Genomic DNA, 22,809 nt, shown 5'->3' with positions numbered 1-22,809 from the left:
TATACGTAGACCTGTCGTGTAAAATATACACTCACCGAATTCCTTATAATTACTGACTTTCACCAGAGGGAGGCGTATATGCAATTATGTATTAGTGTACTGGTTATTTCTTAGGATACTGTAAGGCCATTAAGTCATTAAAGAGTGAATCAGATGCACAGTCACGTTTATTTCACAGGTAACCCCTGTTGTTTGTTATTTTACCTCACGTTTTCTTCTATATGGCTGTTTTATTAAATGAAAACAAATGGTCCGGTAATAGGTTTTAGTGTAGACTTTAATGTGACGTGAAAGACACTCTGAATTATGTCACTAGCAGCAGCATCACCGGATAAAGTGAATGTGTTGTGAGTCCCCAAATGTCATTTGCGATCGAGAGCACGCGCTCCTGTGCACTCGCCCGCGCGCTTCAGTGTCTCTGGTGCTCCGCGCGCTGACAGCCTGCTGCCGCTGTTGCTGCTGGACGGGAACCATGGAGGAGAAACACAAGGATGAGAGCGCCAAAGAAACGCAATCAACGTCCTACCAGAGAAGGATATGGAGGAATTTCCAAGAGAAGACCAAACCGTTTCTGAGCCCCAAACTGGGGTCCGTACGACGCAGCGGGGATGGTAAAAAAGAAAGCGGGTTGTGGATGTTTAAAAGAAAGAAGAAACAGGTCCTGGACCGAGTCTTCTCGTCCTCGCAGCCCAATCTGTGCTGCTCAACTCCGCCGTCGTTCGTAGGCGAGGGGACCCTGTGCGAGCAGCCGGACTCCAGCGCCGGTAAAGGGCTCGGGATCTCACCGCTGGCCGCTGCTGATGGAGCTTCTGTCAGTAAACCGGAGATTTCCGTATCCGCGCACGGAAGCCCGAAGCTGCTGGTGTCTCATCTGGTGATGTCCCAGCAGAAGAGCTCGTCCTTGGGCTCGACGTGCTTCGAGAAGCTGGTGGTGGAATCGGCAGCATCCAGTGAGGATGACCTGGCCAAAAACACAAGTGACCTGGTAAGTGTGGTTTTAAAACACAAGATTGCCAGGAAAATGACATTAACTGACGTGCAAATTAAATATTGTCTGGTGGTCTCGCATGTGGGGTATTTAGACAGCAGTTGACATTAAACATGTTGACTGATATGTGTAAGTGACGGCGGTAAAGTTAGTTTGACGTTTGACATTCATTAGACATTCGTATTGTTTTTTTTTTTTTTTAATTAAACTCTTTGTGGCTGATATGTTTTGAGCCCAAACTAACTCAGAAAGTCATACATACACGCCCTTTACATTGCACAAGGCTTAATTTCTAGGGGGAACAATGTAAAAAATTAACAATTTAAATTAATTAAACAATTTAAGTACGTGACCTTATAACATAAAATCCATATTTTCCACGTTTATTATAGGCTACTGTATCCACTTAAATTAATTAAACGCTGACACCACTTGAGATATAGTTATCAAACCAACTGTAAAATATTCTGAATATTATTCCCTATGATGCACAAGGCTTTGTTTTTTCAGATTATGCCTTTACTTTTTTATACAGTACTGAAAACATATTTTTATGTTTAATATGCTATTCCCACTTTAATTAAACACTGATGCCGTTTGAGATAAAGATATCAATCCAACTGTAAAATATTCAGAATTTTATTCCATATAATTCACATGGCTTGGTTTTTAAGATTATGCTCTTATTGCTTTTATATACAGAACTGAATCCATATTTTTCATATGTTTAATATACTATATCCACTTTAATTAAGCTCTGACACCGTTTGAGATAAAGTTATCAAACCAACTGTAAAATATCTATTTATTTTTCCCTATAATGCACAAGTCTTGTTTTTTCAGATTATGTCTCTACTTTTTTTATATACTGAATCTATATTTTTCATATGTATATTATACTGTATCCACTTAAATTAATTAAACTCTGACGCTGTTTGAGATAAAGGTATCAAACGAACTGTAAAATATTCAGAATATTATTCCCTATAATGCACATGGCTTGGTTTTTCTGATTATGCCTTTTCTGTTTTTATATATAGTACTAAAAATACTATTTTATCCACTTAAATTAATTAAACTCTGACACTGTTTGAGATAAAGTTTTCAGACCAACTGTAAAAATATCTAAAATCTAAATTTTATTCCCTGTAATGCACAAAGGCTTGGTTTTCAGAATATATATATATATATATATATATATATATATATATATATATATATATATATATATATATATATATATATATATATATATATATATAGATGTAAATCTGAATACATAAATGTAAATAGTGAATAGTGAATATATAGTTATAAGCCTGAATACTTAGATGTAAATCTTAATATATAGTTATAATTCTGAATATATAAATGTGAATATAAATTGTGAATATAAAAAAGTGAATCTGAATACATAGTTATAAATCTGAATATAAATAAATTTATCTGTATAAATCCTGAATATATAAATGCAATTATGGATATATATATATCTTTATCTTTATTATAAGGCATACCAATAGACTTGTACATCCTGTAAATAGTTATCAATGTAAATATTCTACTATATTAATTATTGTAGTGCATCTCGCTAATCTAAGCCCAAAAGAGAATTTTCCATCTACTTTAAAAAAGACTGGCTGTGGTGCCAAAAGGTCCTCACAGTCAGTGACAATGCTAATACCCATCTTTTCTCAGAGGGATAAGGGAATTGTCAACAACGGCATATGTTTACAAATAGAGATTGGAATGAATAGTAACAATTTCAGCAGCGGATGATAGACAGTAATATTTAAAATAATTAATTTAGTAAAATATCTGCATTGATACATGTACAGGATACCTGTACATAGTCATATTGCTGTTTTAATTGAAAAAGCAAGAACATCTGCCTATTGATGTGCCTAATAGTAAAGATGAAATGTAGACTATATATATATATATATATATATATATATATATATATATATATATATATATATATATATATATATACATATATATATTTTTTTCAGATTTGCATTTACTAAATATAAATTAAATTAATGCATTTAGCAGATGCTTTTATCCAAAGCGACTTACAGCGCATTCAGGCTATCAATTTTTACCTATCATGTGTTCCCAGGGAATCGAACCCCCAACCTTGCACTTGATAGCAAAATGCTCTACCAATTGAGCTACAGGAACACTATTTATATACTAAAGATTAATAAAAATATATTGGGATTTACCATAATATAATTAGAATAAAAAATATGTGTTCACAATTTATCTTTCTATATTCAAACTTTACAAATATATTTTCAGGTAACTATATATATTCAGATTTTTTTCTATATATGTACAATTTACATTTATATATTCAGAGTTATAACTATATATTCACAATTTATCTATATATTCAGATTTGCCTTTGTATATTTAGACTTAAACTATATACTCTGATTAATTCCATATATTGTAAGAGAAACAGGTCAATTTAGCTCAAAGGGAATCATTTAAGATTTTAAAGGGAATTTGGACAGAATCCTTGTTTCATGGCTGATCACTGAGACGGCCAGCGATTCGCTGAATGAGCCGTTTAACATCAACTCTGCACTGGATATTAATATTCAAAGTATAGTGAAAACACTATTAATTAGCTCAGTAACAAGATCGGCAGTTTAAGACATTAACTTGTAAGCACAAAACACAAGATACTTCTCTTTTCAATATGAATAAGGCTTTATTAGATAAATCTAATACACATAAACTAATCATAAACTAATAAACACATAAGCACACGCACTCACACATTCACACAAGTTGCAGGAAAAGAGAAAGTTAGGAAAGAATCGTGGCTAAGTAGCAGCAGGCGTGTAGGTCGAATCACGCTGGAACAGCACTCAAAGAACGCAAAATGTAATGACAAAAAGCATGGCTTAGAGCTAAAACTAAAAGCCAAAATTTGATAGTGTCCTGAGTGTTTAAACTGGCCTTTTGGCCACTCCTTAAATGTTGTCTTGACCAATTAGATAATGTCTTTGCCCATTCATAAATCATATGTTATCTTATCAAGCATGTGGTCCAATTTTGGTCCAAATCCCCACTCTTGCAGGGTATAATTTTGGACATGATTCCTATAACAATAATATGATACATTTGACAAATAACTGATGGTCAGAAACATTTCAAGCAACAAGATTCAAACACACACATACTAAACATGAAAATGAATCCTTAAGCTTTTCAGTAGTTATTAAAAAGACACACAATAAGTGATTATAAACATGACAGTCAAATGTGTGGGTTACATATATGATATGGAGTTAAGCAATGGACTGGGATTCGTTTATAAATCTTTCTGAGTTCATTTTGGTGCATCTACATCTGTAAAAGACAGTTTCTGTGCCATTCTTTGACATAAGGATGTTCTGTGGAGTCCGTGCACTGCACTCAGTCCAAGGAAGGTATCCGTTGCTGCCTGAAAGTTTCTTGCATGTTCGGTCTTTTCAGCGCACAGAGTTATTCAATTTAAACTCAATTCTAATCTGACTCCATTTTAGTATGATCTCATATTTAAGTTGAAATCAAATTGGTTAATTGTCTCTGATTATTATTCCGATGTTTCATTATTCTAGTTAACTCTTTACTTTATATTTAATCGTTCATTAGAAATCTATGTTGCTCAGGGTGTATCATGCCGGCCGATGTATACATGTACGCCACGATCACAAACTCTCCAGTCCATCATTAGGCCGAGGTTATGACTAACAATTTAATAGACCACCTCATGCTTGTCATTCTTTAATAGTGGTTCTGTTTATCCCCCTACAGTTACCTATGTAACAACTTAGTTACAACTCAAAGGTAATCTCAATCAGAGGTTATGGCACTGGGAAATATGCTATTCCAACCGTGTTTTACCTAGCCCCCTATAATTAATCTAATTATATAACAACTTGAATATAGTGAGACAACAACCAGAGGTTATGCTAGTACTATGAAATATGCCCCGCCCCCATAACTGCATAACAACTTAACTAAAGTCAAGCAGTTAGTCAGGAATCTTTAGTCTCAACAGATATGTCTTGTGCTCCATCTAGCCTGAGATTTTGTATGTACTAACTCTGGAAGCAGATTTGTGGTAACATACACCTTCACTTAATCTACTTGAGAAAATAATTTCAGAGTAAATCAAATGTAACGATTTATTATCAGTCAGGTAAGTATTATGACAATTACATAGCCAATTCGGATCATCACAAGACATCAACACAAGACATTGAATTCTCAAAGATGAATCTAAGAGTGAAAGATGCATACCTGACTTTTAGTGAAAACACTTCATACCATGGGCTCATTAGCCGTGTTTCCACTATCGAGCTAGGACCGGGCATGCTAGTGCGTGCCAGGGCCAGTCGCGTTTCCACTGTCACTTCCGGGGCTTGATCGTGCCTCGCCGGGGCTTCCTCAAGGCCAACGGCCAGGGTTTTTCGGCCCGATGAAATCCTTGGGCCAAAGCGGGCCAGCTGGGGCTAGAGGAGGGGTTAAGAACAAAGGTGGAGTTTCTCAGCGTCTGGAGAGCGTCAGCGCGGATCATTTCACAAAGATAACAGCTTTAACACCAGCATTAAAGACGTTTTAAAATAAGTTGAGCTCAAAACGCACTCTTAGTTAGCAGCAAGTGTTTGAAATAACTTGATCCGATGTGGATTATAATCACTAAACAAGGCAGAAATATTTATAAGCGATGTAAAAGACTATGCACAGTAAACATTAACGTTACCATAGTAAACATGGTAAAAATGACCACTTGGAAAAATCAGACGTCAGCTTCTTATTCTCCATCACAATTGTGTATTTATTAAGTAACATTTTATCTGTCGTCTCGTTTCGTGAGTTTAGCTCCACGTTGCATATCATCAAAATATAATAATGATTTTTGTTCGGGAGCTTTTATAAAAATAGAGAGTCAGTGCTGAGGATCATTTCAGAAAGATAACAGCTTTAACACCAGCATTAAACACTTTTTTTAAATAAGTCGAGCTGAAAACTCTCTTTTAGTCAGCAGCGAGTGTTTGAAAAAACTTGATCCAATGTGGATTATAATCACCATACAAGGCAGAAATATTTATAAGCGATGCAAAAGATATGCACGCTAAACATGTTACCATAGTAAACATGGTAAAATATGACCGCTTGAAGAAATACGTCAGCTTCTTATTCTCTATCACAATTGTGTATTTATTAAGTTACTTAATATTATCTGTCACAAGCCTCTTCTCAAGAGTTTATCTCACGTTGCCTATCATAAAAGAATATAGCCTAAAGTTTTTTGTTCGGGAGCTTTTATAAAAATAGAGATATTATCATTCATTCTAAATGTGACGGCTACTGTGGCTTATAAACAGAAACAGACTCGACTGAATAAGCAGGCTATTTTCGTGAGCGTTACAAATAAATAAATAAAATAGAAATAAGTGTATTTATGTGTGAATAATTTTGAGTCCTGATAAATTAAAACAATATGATCAATGTATCACTTATTCTATAGTTAAAACATCTATGCTTTTGAATTTGAATATATAACAAAGCATGCAAACAAACTGCCGCTTTTATCATCTTCGTTTTGTGATCGCGCATGTCCCAGGGACTTATTTCTTAGTTTTCTATTTGGGCACTTGAGCCACACTTCAATGTCACTGCATTAGCATATCAAACCAACGGCATCTGCAAACAAATTCTCATAGGCCTTTATTAACTTTACTTTTCACAGCCATTTTTGCAAATACTCCTAACTTACTAGTGTCAGTGTCACTTGTGATGATTGTATGTACAGTAGTTATTTCCCCTCAAGTTTACACAAGTATCCTAGCAGAGTGACCACAAGATCATCAGAGCAGGATTCCCATGATACATTCTGTGACTTTCCCATGATTTTCCCAATTGTTTCTAAATACTGTATAAAGGTTTTATAACAATTGCAGTCTCGTCACTGTGCCCCAATCTGTCATGAATGATGGTCATTGCCTTAAGAGGCCTTAAATAGTGATGCTGTTAACATGTAGCAGCTTTTGTGGTTATCACACTTGAGATACAAATGTCCCAGACGTATGAAATGACACATCTGTCTTAATGAGGCTGTTATGTGCAACAAAGCAAACTTCTAATTATTGCTTATCTGCAATCTTAGGTGCAACTAGTGAAGTAGTATAAAGACATCATTTCTGGCTCTTCATTTCATTATTTTGTGAATCCCAATTGGTCACATTAAAAATGAATAGTCAGCACGATCAGTGGTTGAATATTTAGAAGGTAGGAGTTTAAAAGTTTGTTTAAATACTTGATGTAATGCTGCAGAAAGATAAAAAATATATAGGCTATATTAATTATTAAAAATACTTATATTAATATATTAATTATTTGAGGGGCTTATATTTATTAAAATTATGTATTAAAGTGAAGTGTGGAAAATGTACTCAACCTCAGGCCATCCTAGATGTAGATGAGTTTGTTTCTTCATCAGAAGAGAAATTGGAGAAATCTATTAATACTTACCAATAGATCCTCTGCAGTGAATGGGTTTCTGTCAAGAGTACAAACAGATAATAATAACATCACAATTATCCACAAGTAATACACAAGACTCCATCTGTTAATCTCTTATGAAGTGAAAATCTGCATTTTTGCAATAAATAAACTATCATTAAGATTTTTTAACTTTAAATGGCCTCTTCTGGCATTTGTTTACAATCGTGAACCATTTGAAATTTGATCTATGCATATTTCTCTCCAAATTCAAATGAGACATTTTCCCACAAGAAAGCACTGTTATGGAAAGAGGTGCTTTATTTATTTATTTTTGCGATGAAGAAACAAACTTATCTACATGGGCTGGTCAGCAATATTGCAGAATATTACCTTCTTCTAACTCAGAGGGATATATATATATATATAATATATATATTAAGATACCCAGGAATGTGAACTGCTGTGAGCGAGAGGAATTCGTCCTGGGCCCACACAAGGATCTGGTACGCTAGTTGTATAAACGGCGTGAGTGCAGACCTCCTTGATGGTTGATGTAAGAGACCACCGCTTTGTTGTCGGTGCGCACTAACACATGGTGACCTCTTAGGTCTGGGAGAAAATAACGAAGTGCACAAAGCACGGCCAGCATCTCCAGGCAGTTGATGTGCCATGTCAGATGGCGACCACTCCACAGACCACGGGCAGGGTGGCCACTCATGACCACACTCCAGCCGGTGAGATACGCGTCCGTCGCTAGCATAGCGCGGCGACAAGGAGCTCCCAGCACCGGGCCCTGGGACAAGAACCAAGGCTTCCTCCACATATCCAAGGCACGTAGGCAGCGCCGCGTGACCTTTAGCATGCAAAGTGGGTTTCCCCTCAGGGAGAAACCCCTTGGTCTTGAGCCACCACTGTAGGGGTCTCATGTACAGCAGGCCAATAGTATTCACGTTGGACGCAGCTGCCATCAGACCCAGCAATCTCCGTGACTGCTTGACAGTGAGTGACCGGCCTTCTCTCACTAAATGAGACTCACAAACAGACAGAGATGTATAAAGTACTAGAGAACCATACTTGAGTAAAAGTACAAGTGCTCTGTCAAAAAAGTGACTTGAGTAGAAGTAGAAGTGCTCTTTAAGCACCACACTTAAGTAGAAGTACTAAAGTATTCAACATTTTTTGTACTTAAGTATTGCAAGTAGTCTATTTTAAAATTTACTACTCAAGTACTGAAAGTAAAAGTACAAGTATTGTGTTATGTAGCTATTAAAGAAAGTAGTCAAAAGTTTGAACATATTGTTTTTACTATTTCAAATGATTAACCTAAAGGACAATCACAATTCCTTTGACTGTAACTTCTTGTAAACAAAAAACGGTTACTAGGGTAAGTTAGCCCAATTTGCAAAATGATGTCATTAATAACTTACCCTCATGTTGTTTCAAACCCGTAAGACATCAGAGGGTCATTTAGAATTTTTTGAAGCATCGAAAATACATTTTGGTCCAAAAATAGCAAAAACTACGACTTTATTCAGCATTGTCTTCTCTTCTGTGTCTGTTGTAAGGCAGTTAAAAACAAAGCAGTTTGTGATATCTGGTTCGTGAATGAATCATTCGATGTAACCGGATCTTTTTGAAACAGTCCACCAAATCGAACTGAATCGTTTTAAACAGTTCGCGTCTCCAATACGCATTAATCCACAGATGAATTAAGCTGTTAACTTGTTTAATGTGTCTGACACTCTCTCTGAGTTAAAACAAACCAATATCCCGGAGTAATTCATTGACTCAAACAGTACACTGACTGAACTGATGTGAAGAGAGAACTGAAGATGAACACCGAGCCGAGCCAGATAATGACTCGTTCACGAGTCAAGAACCGTTTCTGTCAGACGCGTCCGATTCGTGAACCGAGGAGCTGATGATACTGCGCATGTGTGATTTAGCGTGAAGCAAACCGACACACAGAGCGTCTGAACTGAACTGATTCTTTTGGTGATTGATTCTGAATTGATTCTGTGTTAATGTTATGAGCCCATGTGCAGTCAACGCCAATGACGCCATTGCATCGAGCGCAAAAGAATCGGTGAACTGTTTTCTTCAACTGGTTTATTGAATCGAACTGTCAGAAAGAACTAACGTTACTGGTCATCCGAGAACCGATGCAACCGGTTATTGACTCGTGAACGATATATCTGGCTCGGCTCGGTGTTCATCTCTCTCTTCACAGCAGTTCAGTCAGCACGCGCAGTCTCGCTTGATTCGCTCAATGATGTGCCAGCTTCATCAAACCTGCCATCTACAGTTCTGGCAGTGGTTTGTAATGGAATAATTCGTAACATTATTATAATTGTAATGAGTAACGATGCAGCACATAAAAAAAATATCGGAGTAAAAGTATTAAACTCAGCGAAAATATGTACCGAAGTAAAAGTGGAAGTAGGAGAAAAAAATAATACTCTAGTTAAGTACAGATACCGCCTTTTAGTACTTAAGTACAGTAGTGAAGTAGTTCTACTTCGTTACTATACATCTCTGCAAACAGATAGCGACTGACACACACAGAGCGCTTGCCGAAGACACAAGGCTGATTACCAGCTTCGCCGCTCATGCTTTTATGCTTCCTGGTCTCTGACGTCACCTGCCTATGACGTCACGCCCTTGCTTTGGACTGATTATACATGTTATTCAGAGACGTCACACTGGACGCGTTCCCCAAACGTTCTCGACGCAGCTCGAGTTCCTGAAGAGGAACCAAGGTTTCTCTTCTTGAGCCATTCTTGAGTTCTTAGTTTTTGTGGTGTTGTGTGTTACATGCTTGGATATTAATTTAAAAAAGTGGAAGTTAACCAAATATATATATATTTTTTTTGCTTATTTCAACCAAGTGTTAACATGATCTAAATAGCCACTGCTGTTAGATGCCTTTGCTACATTATGTGGCAGGCATCTTTCTCTATTTGCAGGCATTCAAAATATGTGTATTCTGGCAATTTACTTATCAACTGCAGTTTTTTTAATTATATATAGTTATATGAAGTATGTGTATATTAGTATAATTATAGAAGTTGTATTAGTGGATGCTCTTAAAAGAGTGAAATAGACTTGATGTCACAATCAGCCAAACCCATGCCACCACATATGAAAAGAAAATGCTATTGAAATTTTTTGAAAGACAGTCTGAGATACTTTCATAAAATCTTCACCTCAAATTCAACAATTAAGGTTTTCTTCATATATTTTGAGCATCACGGAAAGTGAGTTTGCTGTGAATGTACAGTATATTCTCTGCTAGCATGTTTATTCTTTTTTCCCGTCTCTGGTCTCTGTTAATTTCCTGGTTATAGACTTTGAAATATCTACAGAGCTGAAGCAATACAGTACAAACCAACCCACATAGTATACAGACTTGGCCCACGTGTGGCCTCAAGCTGGCACTGCTGGCCTCCTGTCGGCAATGGCATGTACCCTTTCAGCCAAAGCTGGGCCATGTGTGGCAATGACGGCACAGCGGGGATCCGGCAAACAACATGAGGGCCGACTGTTGATGGGAGAAGTGTGGCCCAGATCAGTCCAGTGATATGTGGCCCAAATCAGGCTAAGATCTGGCAGAATATTATTTGACCCATGATAAACAAGATAAATACAATATTATATGATAATGGTTAAATGATTACATACATATTAATGTACAGAGTAGTATTGTTAAAGGGGGGGGGGGTGAAATGCTCGTTTTCACTCAATATCCTGTTAATCTTGAGTACCTATAGAGTAGTACTGCATCCTTCATAACTCCAAAAAGTCTTTAGTTTTATTATATTTATAAGGGAAAGATAGTCTGTACCGTTTTTTCCCGGAAAAACACGAGTGGCTGGAGGCGTGACGTGTGGGCGGAGCTAAAGAATCACAAGCGCAAGTAGGCTTTTGCGTTGAGAGCGTTTGGAAGCTGTGACATTACCGTAAGGAAAAAAACATCATCCAAAACAAACCAACTGGCTAACAGTCAGATTCAGCCGTATATTTATTATCCAGAATCAGAATCCAGAGGCTGAAATTTAACAAGAGCAGCAGCATCAACGACTACAGCAGGACGTCTCTAAGTAGTATGTATTGAAACTGTATACATTTGCTTAGCGGTTTTGGAAAATTACTAAGTTCCACTTTATGTCGTCTTTTTTTTTTTTTTAAAGCTGTACATGTGGGAAGTGCAGTTTGATGACAACATCGCATGTTGTTTACTTGATGAGCTTTCGCGCCGATAGCTAAGATAACAACACAGAGATATTTGAAGCAGTTTTACTCACCGCCTGGGGTTCCAACTCATGATCGTGACCCTTTTTCGTTGGGACTGCATTATCCTTAAGAAATAAACGATACGCAAATCCGTCGTCAAACTGGGCCTTGTTTGTAAAACAAGCATCTTCGAAATGCAGGGAACAAACACAAACACTTGCACAACTCAGTTGATGCTCTGTAAAAATAAACTCCATCCACTGGTCCCTTAATGCTGTTTTTTTTGGTAATCTGTGCAGGGTTGTCTTGTCCTGGCAACCAAAAACACACTTCTTTTGTGACATTTCACTCTTATCAGTGAATGTCTCTGCTATACGGGAGCGCGCGCTCTTCCGGGAGAAGTGCCCTTAGGACCCATAAAAGGAAATTCCGTTCCATCTAACGTCACACAGACCCATACTCAAAAAAAACTTTCCGAAACTTGTGACAAACCGGAAGGAGTATTTTTGGAACAAAAATACTCCTTCAAATGTACAACTTAATTTTTTAAACTTTGTCCATGTTTAGCATGGGAATCCAACTCTTTAATCTTTGAATCCTTACATGAAAAGAAAGAGACAGAGTGTATTTAACCGTTATCATGCAATATTTTATTTGGTTTACTATGGGATCTCTCTATAATAGAGAGTGGGGGGACATCATTTTTATTAGTATGCTGTCATGCACAAGCATTAAATAAAATGATCATGAAAGTATTTTATTTTTATTTAAATCCTGTAGCCATTTGATACTTGGTGTGAGGAACAGATCCAAATTCAAACCGCATTCATTGGCGATATGTATCTCCTTGCTCTGTAGCTACAGTATAGTAACTGTTTAAAAATGTGCCGTTAAGAAGTTTTACAACAAGTTTTACGTCAGCGATATCAAATGCTCATTGGCTCTCGATGGTTTTCGTCAGAGATTGCGACATGCTGTTTTTCTGGTGATGCGTGTTTTGAAAGAGAAACGCGCACCTTGGTTAGTTCAGCCAAAAAAGAAAATTATGTCATTTATGACTCACCCTCACGTCGTTCCAAACCCGTAAGACCTCCGTTCATCTTCAGAACACAGTTTGATATTTCAGATTTAGTCCGAGAGCTCTCAGTCCCTCCATTGAAGCTGTGTGTACGGTATACTGTCCATGTCCAGAGAGGTAAGAAAAACATCATCAAAGTAGTGTGACATCAGAGGGTCGGTTAGAATTTTTGGAAGCATCGAAAATACATTTTGGTCCAAAAATAGCAAAAACTACGACTTTATTCAGCATTGTCTTCTCTTCTGGATATGTTGTGAGCGTGTTCACTGTAATGAATCACTCGATGTAACTGGATCTTGTTGAACCATGTAATTGGTTTAATACTTAATTGTCAACTATTTATATAATTATTTAATCAGAAATGACAAGGTGAATCTGCTGTATGTTTGAAACAGCGGCACTAATGTGGTATGTGCGCTCTGTTCTCTTGGTAATCTATATGTTTATTAGACTGCACTAGGCTCTTCTGTTCGGCCTGTTGAAAGCACATGAAGTGCTTGCACTAGAAAACCATTTTTTCCAATTACAGCTTGAAAGGCCTACATGGGGTTATTTTACATTAAGGAAAACTGTAATTTAACCCTACACATCGCTAGTCTGGTGTTTGTGGTATGACAACATGTTTAGAGAGGAACAGGTGAATATTTACAAGATAAAGGCGTCTCTTTATTAAATGTTTTAACATGGTAATTCAGCAAATAATTTGCAGTTCAATGGAAGTTATTGAGAAGAGATGGTCTAAATGCACTTGCAAATGAGGCCGTATGAAACACACCTCGCTTCTCATGTGGATATGTTTGTATGTCTCTTAAAAGGGCTAATGAATTTGAATGAGCCGTATCCTATAAAGGGCAACAGTGTCTGTCGTTGGGTTCAGTAAGCATTAGGTAATCAGGTAGACCCACTGGATACAGTGTGTTTTGGATTTCATCATTGTCATCAGAACAACTGTGGTGTGTATGTGCTGTTGCAGGACAAGTTGATCCAGAATGGATTGTGTAAGTACCTAATCCAGGTCATTGTGTGTTTGTCTGCTGTAGTGAAGCTCAGTATCTGTTCATTGTTTTGAAGAAGCTGTGAACATAAGTAATTAATTGTGGGGTTCTTTGTAGAAAATAAGGACATTCCGATTCTGATTTCAAATGAGATAATATATTACCACAGATGCGATTTGAAGTCACTCTTGTGATAATTTGTTATGACTTGTTTATAGGAGTAGAGGAAATCGTATGATTAAAAGCGAATAAAAGCTTTTTTAAAGAGGTAGCTATAGCAAATAGAAATATGAATAATATACTGTAATATACACATTTAAAAAGAATGGTTTCATAAAACTTCATAAAACACAAATGGTTTTTTAAACATTCTTTGAAACTTAAAGTTGTTCAAAAGGTTGTTCATAGTGTGGGGGGGGGGGATAAAAATTATTTCATATTTATTCATTAAAATGTTCATACCCTTTTCCCATATTTTTTATATTTAGATTCATATTTGCATTATCTAATTTATCTTTATATATATATATATATATATATATATATATATATATATATATATATATATATATATATATATATATATATATATATATATATATATATAATTTAATAACAAATTTAAATAATCTTTTTTTTCATGTTGTACTTTATAATATTGTGATACCTATTTGCAGCATTTAAAATGATTGTGTTATCTCATATGTGGGTTTCTTGTGGTTGCAATGGGAGTTTTTAAGACAAGATGCTTGCCAGGTAAAGGTTTTAACCTATAATCTACTTAAAGTACTACTAAACTGTACTTTTAACCCCTACAGCTGTTTCATTCTTGAATATGGTCTCAGTCTTGTTTTGTCAGACTGAATATGAACAGTTGTGGGCTGGTCTCTGAGGAAATAGCAGCTGTGGCAACATTGATCTTAATCTCTAAATTTCTTGGTAATGGCTGATAGTGGTAGTAATAGTGTTGCAGTGATGTAGTGTTATTGAGTTAAGTTGTATTGTATGGGGTGTTTAGCTGCATTCTCACACCTCCCTATATATATATATATATATATATATATATATATATATATATATATATATAAATATATATATATAAAACAGTCCTCCTATTCTCACTCTCTTAAAACTTAATTTTATCACATGATTTGAAGATTGCATCACACACCAAGGTTCCTCTTCGGGAACCCGAGCTGCGTCGAGCACTTTTGGGGAACGCCTTTGGCAAGAACAACTCTGAATATTGTGTGCAATCAGTTCAATGGAAGAGCGTGACGTCACGGACGGGGTGACGTAGCGACCAGGAAGCCATAAAGGCACGTGCCATGCAGCTGGCTTCAGCTTCGCGTCTTTCAGCAAGCGCTCTGTGTGTGCATATTCATAAGTCTGTCTTGTAAGTCTTATTTACTGTTGTCTGTCCAGTATCAGTAGACTAAAATGCCTAAGTCTAAAGCGAAAACCAGACATTTGAAGGGCGAAACCAAATCGCTCTATAAACTGTGTGTTCCTCCATGCCAGCGCTACATCACGGCTGGAGACACACATGATTTATGCGTGGTTTGCCTGGGGTCGAAGCACTCTGAGTCGGCTCTCGATGGAGCTGACTGTCCGCATTGTGAACGATTGCCAATGCGGACGCTTCGATCCCGGAGGGCTCTCTTCGAGGAGGGAGCCTTCGCCAGCGTTCCCCGCGGCTCTGGCCCCGCTTCTGCTGAGGCAGATCAGCTGCTGCACTCGTGGGGTTCGCAGGTGGATCTGGCAGAGGGAATGGAGACGGGCCAGTCCTTATCTCCTTCCTCATCTGCTAGATCCGGCGCCCAAACCCTGGGATCGGAAGCACGCTCATCGGTTTCTTCCCCCCAGGGCGAGGGGTCGACACTCCACCTCTCTTCTTCTGATGAGGTGGATGTGGAGACAGTTGGTAGGGATTCGCCACCCCTTTTGCCCCAGTACGAGGAGCTGCTGGAGGTGGTTACTCGCGCTGTTGAGAAGTTAAAGATAGACTGGCCCCCAGAGAAAAAACATGAACCGCAGAGAAGTGAACTCGATGAGCGGTATCTCAGGCCCAGACAACCACCTCCAGCCCGGAGCCTTCCCTTTTTTCCCGACCTCCACGATGAAATAGCGAGGTCGTGGAAACACCCATATTCTACCCGTCTCTTCGGCCCTGATTCGCAGTATTATGGGAATGTGACAGGGCTCGATGAGCGTGGGTACAGAGAGCGATGCCACGGGTCGAACAGACGATTGCGGGCTATCTGTCACCCGGTTCGGCATCATCTCTGAAGCATCAGCGTTAGTGGGCAAGGGCTATGTGGCAGCAGGTCAGGCGGGGGCGTGTCTTCACACTATGGCCGTCCTCCAAGCATATCAGGCCGACCTGTTGAGAGATGTAGATCAAGTCCAACGATATTGCAGAGCTTAGACGGACCGCTGATCTCTCCCTCCGCGCCACCAAAGAGACCGCTTGTGCAATTGGGCGGTCTATGGCAGCCTTGGTAGCCGCGGAGAGGCATTTATGGCTGAACCTGTCCCAAATTAAAGACCGTGACAGGTTCTGCCTCCTGGACGTCCCGCTCCAAGCCTCGGGCCTGTTCGGCGACACAGTCAATACTGTCGTTGACAGGTTCCAGGAGGCCCGTAAGCAGGCGGCGGCGTTCCAGAGTTTCCTCCCTCGTCGCTCTTGTGGGTTATCTGGATGGGAGATACTCACACCACTAGCAGGCTCCTCATACCGCGAGGCTCAAAAGCTCTGAGTCGGGGGCTCCTAGAGTTAAATCTGATCTTCGTACAGTTTTCAAAACTAGGAAGTCCTCGACGAAGAGGTCCTGACACCAGTACTCCAGTGACCTCGAGGGTAGCCCCTACGGGGTCAGAGCGGTGTCCACCTCATTATACGGTGCTCGTATCTCCCCGGTGCCCTCTGGAGGCCGGTCTGCCAACCCTGCCAGTGTTTCAGGGTGCAGCGGTCTCCCGCGAGCGTCCCTACCACCTCCCCTTCAGGGGCCTCTTACACCAGAGATCAGTCTCCAGGGACTGATTCCCTTAGTACATAATCGAGCAGCGTGGAAACTACTGCCAAATGTATCTCCTATGGGTCCTGCACACAGTAGAAAGAGGCTATGCTATTCAATTCGGCCATCCACCGCCGAGATTCAATGGGGTTACACTGACAGTCGTCGGCCCCAGCAGGCTCTGGTTATGGAACAAGAAGTGTATACCCTATTAAGGAAGGAGGCCATCGAGGTGTTCTCTCCTCTAGACAGAGAATCCGGGTTCTACAGCCGGTATGTCATAGTTCCAAAGAAGGATGGGGGGTTGCGTCCGATCTTAGACCTACGTCAGTTAACCCCTTTACATGCAAACATCGCCGACGGCCCCAGTTTATTATTGTTTCACTTTCACAGCACGTTAAACATCACTGTCTTACTTCATCTGGACAAACTGTGCATCAATTGAAAGTTTAAAGACTCTAGCTTCGATATTTGACCAATATTTTGATAAAACATTAGTGATTTATGTCAGGAGTGCAAAATAATAAATCCGTATTATGCCACATTTTGAATAGAAATTCACCACTCATTCATATTCAGTCACGTCAGCAGCGGTTTATTTGTGTTCACATAGACTCACTGAACAGCGTCAATAAGGATTTATAGACAAAAGATGCATATCTGCGGAGATATATGGATATATTTAATGATGTTTACTTCATATTTCTTCAGACAGAATCGTCATTTCTATTCATTTTCCATGGATTTACGTGATCTGATGATAAACAGCCTCTCCCAGCAATTTGTGTATGTGTTTGCTGTGTTGTCAGCTTGTGCTGTGTGTGACTCAGACTCCGATTGGGCCTTCCCAGTGTCAATCTTAGAGTGTCATATCTGGACACCGCCACATTGTGTCACATGCTTCCTGCACACTTCCTGGTAGTTATCTGGCCAAAACAAGACCGAAACACCTCTGTACACACTAAATATCCGAATAATAAACCCGTGATTACGATAGTAAAGCTTGGTATGAGAATTTCTTGAGATCTGGGGCGTTTTTATAAAAAAAAAACGAAAATGTACATCGGAAATGCTAACTTGTGCAGTGATGAAAAAGGCTACAAATAACATATTTTTTCAACAGTAAATGACCAAATTCCACCACTGATCGCTAAAGGAAGTTATTATAAACACTCGATCGGGATTTAAAGTGAGTTTTGAGTAAAAGTGTACTAATAATTTCATAAATTGTCTGATGTAGCTTGATGCTAACGTTAGCTTCGATGCTACTAATAGCAGGTGCTTTTCTTCTTCATAATGCATTTTTGTCTCAATAATTCACGTAAGGTCATAAGAAAATGTTTTGTTGTATTTTTATAGTTAGACTTTTGAAAAATAAGGGCTAAATGCAAAGAGAGACTGAAGTGAGATCGCTGCTTTGTTGCTTTGTAAAGCCTGAAAAACCACAATCAAGGCTAATAAAGGTGGAATAAAAACAAAAGAATAATGATAAAAGAATAATGGGGATTATGTGTCATACCTGCGGAGGTGTGAAAGACTCGTTTGGTGAGAACAATACAATCATGAATGGGGAGTTTTGCAAAGCCAACACACATACAAAATACACAGCAGTGTTTACATGTGTGATCTTACAGAGATGACAAGTGCCATAAATCAATCTGATTAGCCTTCTCTAAAAACACACATGACATGGCCTGGAAAAGCTAAACTGTATGTGTCCAGTGCGAGCATTGGACGCATACATCCACAAAGCTGCCCTGTGGAGAAAGTCTGACCAATTGCTTGTATGCTACGGTCCTCCTAAAAAGGGTTCTCCTGCTTCTAAGCAGACCCATAGTCGTTGGATAGTCGAGGCTATCAACGTCTCCTATGAGTCCTCTGATCTTCCCCTTCCTTTGGGAGCCAAGGCTCACTCTACGCGGAGTATGGCTGCCTCTAAGACCTTTTTAGCAGGTGTGTCCCTCTTGGACATCTGCAACGCTGCGGGGTGGTCCACGGCCTCTACATTCGCCAGATTTTACAATCTCGATATGCGAGCCGCTCCTGGCTCTTCTGTCCTCTTGTCCTAAGTTGTGCTCTTCGGATACACACTAGGCAGGGGTTTGGTAGTCTGGCATCGTTGGCACATCGTTCCCCAAAAGCGCTCGACGCAGCTCGAGTTCCCGAAGAGGAACGTCCCTAGGTTATGTATGTAACCCTAGTTCCTTGAGGGAATGAGACGCTGCATCGCCGAGCCATACTCCCGGCACCCCTGCCTGCGCTTGCTTCCCTACTCGAAGCTGAAGCCAGCTGCATGGCACGTGCCTTTATAGCTTCCTGGTCGCTACGTCACCCCGTCCGTGACGTCACGCTCTTCCATTTGTGACTCAGTGGTTCAACCTTAATTTTATGAGGCTATACGAATACTTTTTGTATTGTACTTTTTGGGCAAAGAAAACAAAAATAACAACTTTATTGACCTTACCTCAGAAAGCCGGCTCCTGCGTCAGCAGCACCACACATGTCATATGTCAAGGTTTTCTCCTTAATGTGCATCGAAGACTGACATGGAAGAGAAGAAATGGTTCAATTTTTTTTTTGCACAAAAAGTATTCTTGTAGCTTCATAAGTTTAAGGTTGAACCACTGATGTCACATGGACTATTTGAACAATTTCCTTTCTGGTCCTTGAACGGTGCCGTTGCATTGTCTATGCAGGGTAAGGTTTTATGGATTTGGAATGACATGAGAGTGAGTCATTAATGATAGAATTTTCAATTTTGGTTGAACTATCCCTAATGATGATGTGTTGCGATTAATCACAGCATTATGGGCAAAATTCAATAATGAATTCAAATGTAGTTCATTGTGCACTTTTTTCATTCAAAAGTACTGCTATTATGAACAAAAGTGCAATAACATTTGGTTTGAAAACTTTAAACAAATAAAGTGCTTTATATTACAGCAGTATTCCTTTTAAATAGTTACAGTTAAAATATTTATTGTAAATCTCAACTTAAACATTAATGTAATCAAATTAAATATAAAACCAAAGTTATTTGCCAAAGCCATTGCGAGGGCATTAACCTTTTTATAGAAAATATTTTGTTGTTATAGAAAAACAAGTTATGCTCAAGAGTCCTCGATCATACTATTATAACAGGCACCTTCTGAGTAGAGACCTTCGTTTTCGTAACTGATTTTTTAAATTGATTCGTTTCCAAAGTGCCAACACAGAATGACACATGCGTCTATTTGTCACGACTGTAACGTGAAGGTACCAATGAATTCAGGAGTCAATTTCTGCGAGCAGAAATGAGATATAAATTTTCTCTGCTTGCAGGGTGGCAGTCACACTTTTCAAAGTAAGTAAACACATAAATATACAGTCTGACCATTTCATACGTCTTTTTTGATAGTGATTCAGTATGACTCCTTTCACACCAGAAGTGAACCATATCAGAGTTGATCACCCTTTTTAGGTGGACTCTATGTATGGTTCTGTACTGTACTGTATGGTTCGCATGTGCGCATCTGAGTTCAGAAAACATCTTTTAATTTTGGACTGAACTATCACTTTACATATAATGAAATTAGATTTTCATTAACATCAGATGAGGACTCTAAATGTTCTAGAAAAAAGCCATTTTATTTAGTTTTATTCCCCCCATGGATGCCACAATGTTCAGTTCACATGACCAGCTATGTCATATAATTAACACTAATAATATAACCATATGAAACAAACATATTGCTTTTAGCCTGATGTCAAACATATCACCCAATATAACCCAACAGCTTTGCTATCAAACGTCAGAAGTTGTGCATACATCCACATCAATAGGTGTCAATATAAAGTACAAGACTATTGACGCTGATAGGACAAATAAGATACAGCTAAATGCATGCCTTTAAGGCCTAATCATGATTTAAAGGTTAGATTTCCAAATGTTACATTCAGTGTTTCTCAATACTTGACTTCCTAGTTTGTAATAATATAAAAAAAGAAAATCCTAGTTCAGTGGAATTTATTTCAATAACCTTGTCACCAAACAGCACCATGTTAAACTACAGGGGCAGTCCTGCTTTGGGATGAAGTGCCCGAAGACATACTGGTCGTGATAGATAAATGATTGTTTTCTTGTGGTTACCAGACCAGATCTCAACCACTATACTACACCCCGCCGATTTCAAGACATTCTCACTGCACCTCCAGCATGTTGTGAAGACAAAACATAAAATACAGCATTTACAAACACAGACTCTACTGCACTAAACTAGTCTAAGTCTCATCTAGTGCTCATCCTTTCCTCTGTAATACCTGCTTTCAGACTGTAGTCTAACAAACCACTGAAGTCACGTCCCACTCATGGGTCTCAGATTACACTAAGAGTCTGCTTTACTCTGATAACCTGTAATTAGAGCTGCCCTGAGTAAAAGCTGTGAGCTGGATTGTAATAAATGTTCAACTGCTGCTGTAAGGAGTGTTAGACTGTACACGTTATTTTATTAAATAGTGTTTTAATCCTTCCTATATATATATATATATATATATATGAAAGTTTTATGGGTTTTAGTGGATGTCTATTGACTTTGGGGTCATTTGTATTCTAATGCAGAATGTCCCAAACTGGGTTCTGTGAACCAGTTCAGGGAACTGTCAGGAGTCGGAGCACTAATAATCAATTAAATAAAAAAAAAAGATCAAATTAAAATAAATAATAAAAATGAAATAAAGCCAATTAAAATAAAATGCTTACTAAAACACTCACACACATGCACGCACACACACACACACACACACACACACACACACACATACACGTAATAATACACAACATGTGACCAGGTTTAAGACCACATTTAAGGTTTTGTGAGAGCTGAGCAGTATAAATGTTGTATAAGTTATATAAAGTTCCCCCCACCCCAGGAAACTTGCTTCAATATCCAGATCTCTCTGTCATGTACAGTTCAAGCCTGTCAGAATAGTAGAGTTAAGTAGGACCATTCACTAAGCTGTTAAATATTCATGAAGCCGTATCACATCCTGGGAGCATGTGTAACTTGACTGTGTGGGGTATCCTCTGTTTAATGCAGTTCTAGTTTCATCATGGGGAGCTTTAGGACTGGAGCAGAAAGGAGGCTCTGTGTGAATAGATTTGGCTCCACCTTCTGGCACACACATTGAACCGCAGCTTATCTTTCTCAGCAGATGGGTAGTCTTTTTGGGTTAGTTTTTGCTTTTTGAGTGACTTCACTGTCTAATGTTGTTTCAGAGCCGTTCACACGAAACATCAGAATAAATCCCAGCCATAATGTCTAGCATGATGCTGTCTAACCTTGTTCATACATGTGAATGTTTTCATTTAAATTATTGATTGGATGAATGAAAAATTTATTTGTTGTCTTATTGATTAAACATGACAAAAGATGTTTACAAAAAAAAAAAAAACTCTTTCTCTTTATTTATTCCTTCCCTTTCTAGCTCGCACATATTTAATCAATGCATAAATCTTGGTATCAGGGCATATCTCTGTTAACAACATTTTTGTAATTTATTCATCATCTTGTCTTTCCAAACCTATCTGACATTTCTTCTTCTGTGGAATACAATAGGATATTTTATTTCCATATAGTGAAAATGAATGGACAAATGACAAAAAAGCATGATATGATATGCATCAAAAGCAGTCCATATGTGACTCATGCATTATTTTCCAAGTCAAGAAATCCAAGATGACGTCAGAGACGGTCAAGATTTATGTTTTGTGCTCTTTTCTTTCTTGTTCTCTGTGACAGAGGTGCATTTTGTTTGCTGGATGTTCATCTGTGTTCTTTAGTAAGATCTAATTTCCTCTGCTTCCAAATTCTCCATCTGGACATCTTCCACAGTCTTCCAAGAGTGTGTTTTCTCATTTAGAGCTGAAAATGGGCTCATACTGTAAAGACCAGCTGGTTATGCATGCAAACACCATCTTAACCAAGGACGTACTTGTATGTGTGTGTG

The 22,809-nt window shown here is 38.4% G+C and overlaps 1 protein-coding gene across 3 annotated transcripts in view; it reads left to right on the top strand.

Annotated features, from left to right (window-relative positions):
* Positions 1–133: 133 nt before the first annotated feature.
* The window catches only part of mctp1a (multiple C2 domains, transmembrane 1a), a 148,031-nt gene continuing 125,355 nt past the window's right edge, over positions 134–22,809 (top strand). Inside the window, exon 1 of one of the 3 annotated variants that reach the window (XM_026211124.1) lies at positions 134–985. In XM_026211124.1, coding sequence (XP_026066909.1) covers positions 341–985 — 645 coding nt within the window. In that variant the 5' untranslated portion in view covers positions 134–340. The remainder of the gene's footprint in view (positions 986–22,809) is intronic. The other 2 variants (XM_026211123.1, XM_026211125.1) reach the window with 2 other exon arrangements.

This window comes from Carassius auratus, chromosome 30, assembly GCF_003368295.1.
Source record: "Carassius auratus strain Wakin chromosome 30, ASM336829v1, whole genome shotgun sequence".
NCBI lineage: Eukaryota > Metazoa > Chordata > Actinopteri > Cypriniformes > Cyprinidae > Carassius > Carassius auratus.
Note: the sequence above shows the minus strand (reverse complement) of the source record. Positions and strands in the feature narration are given on the sequence as shown.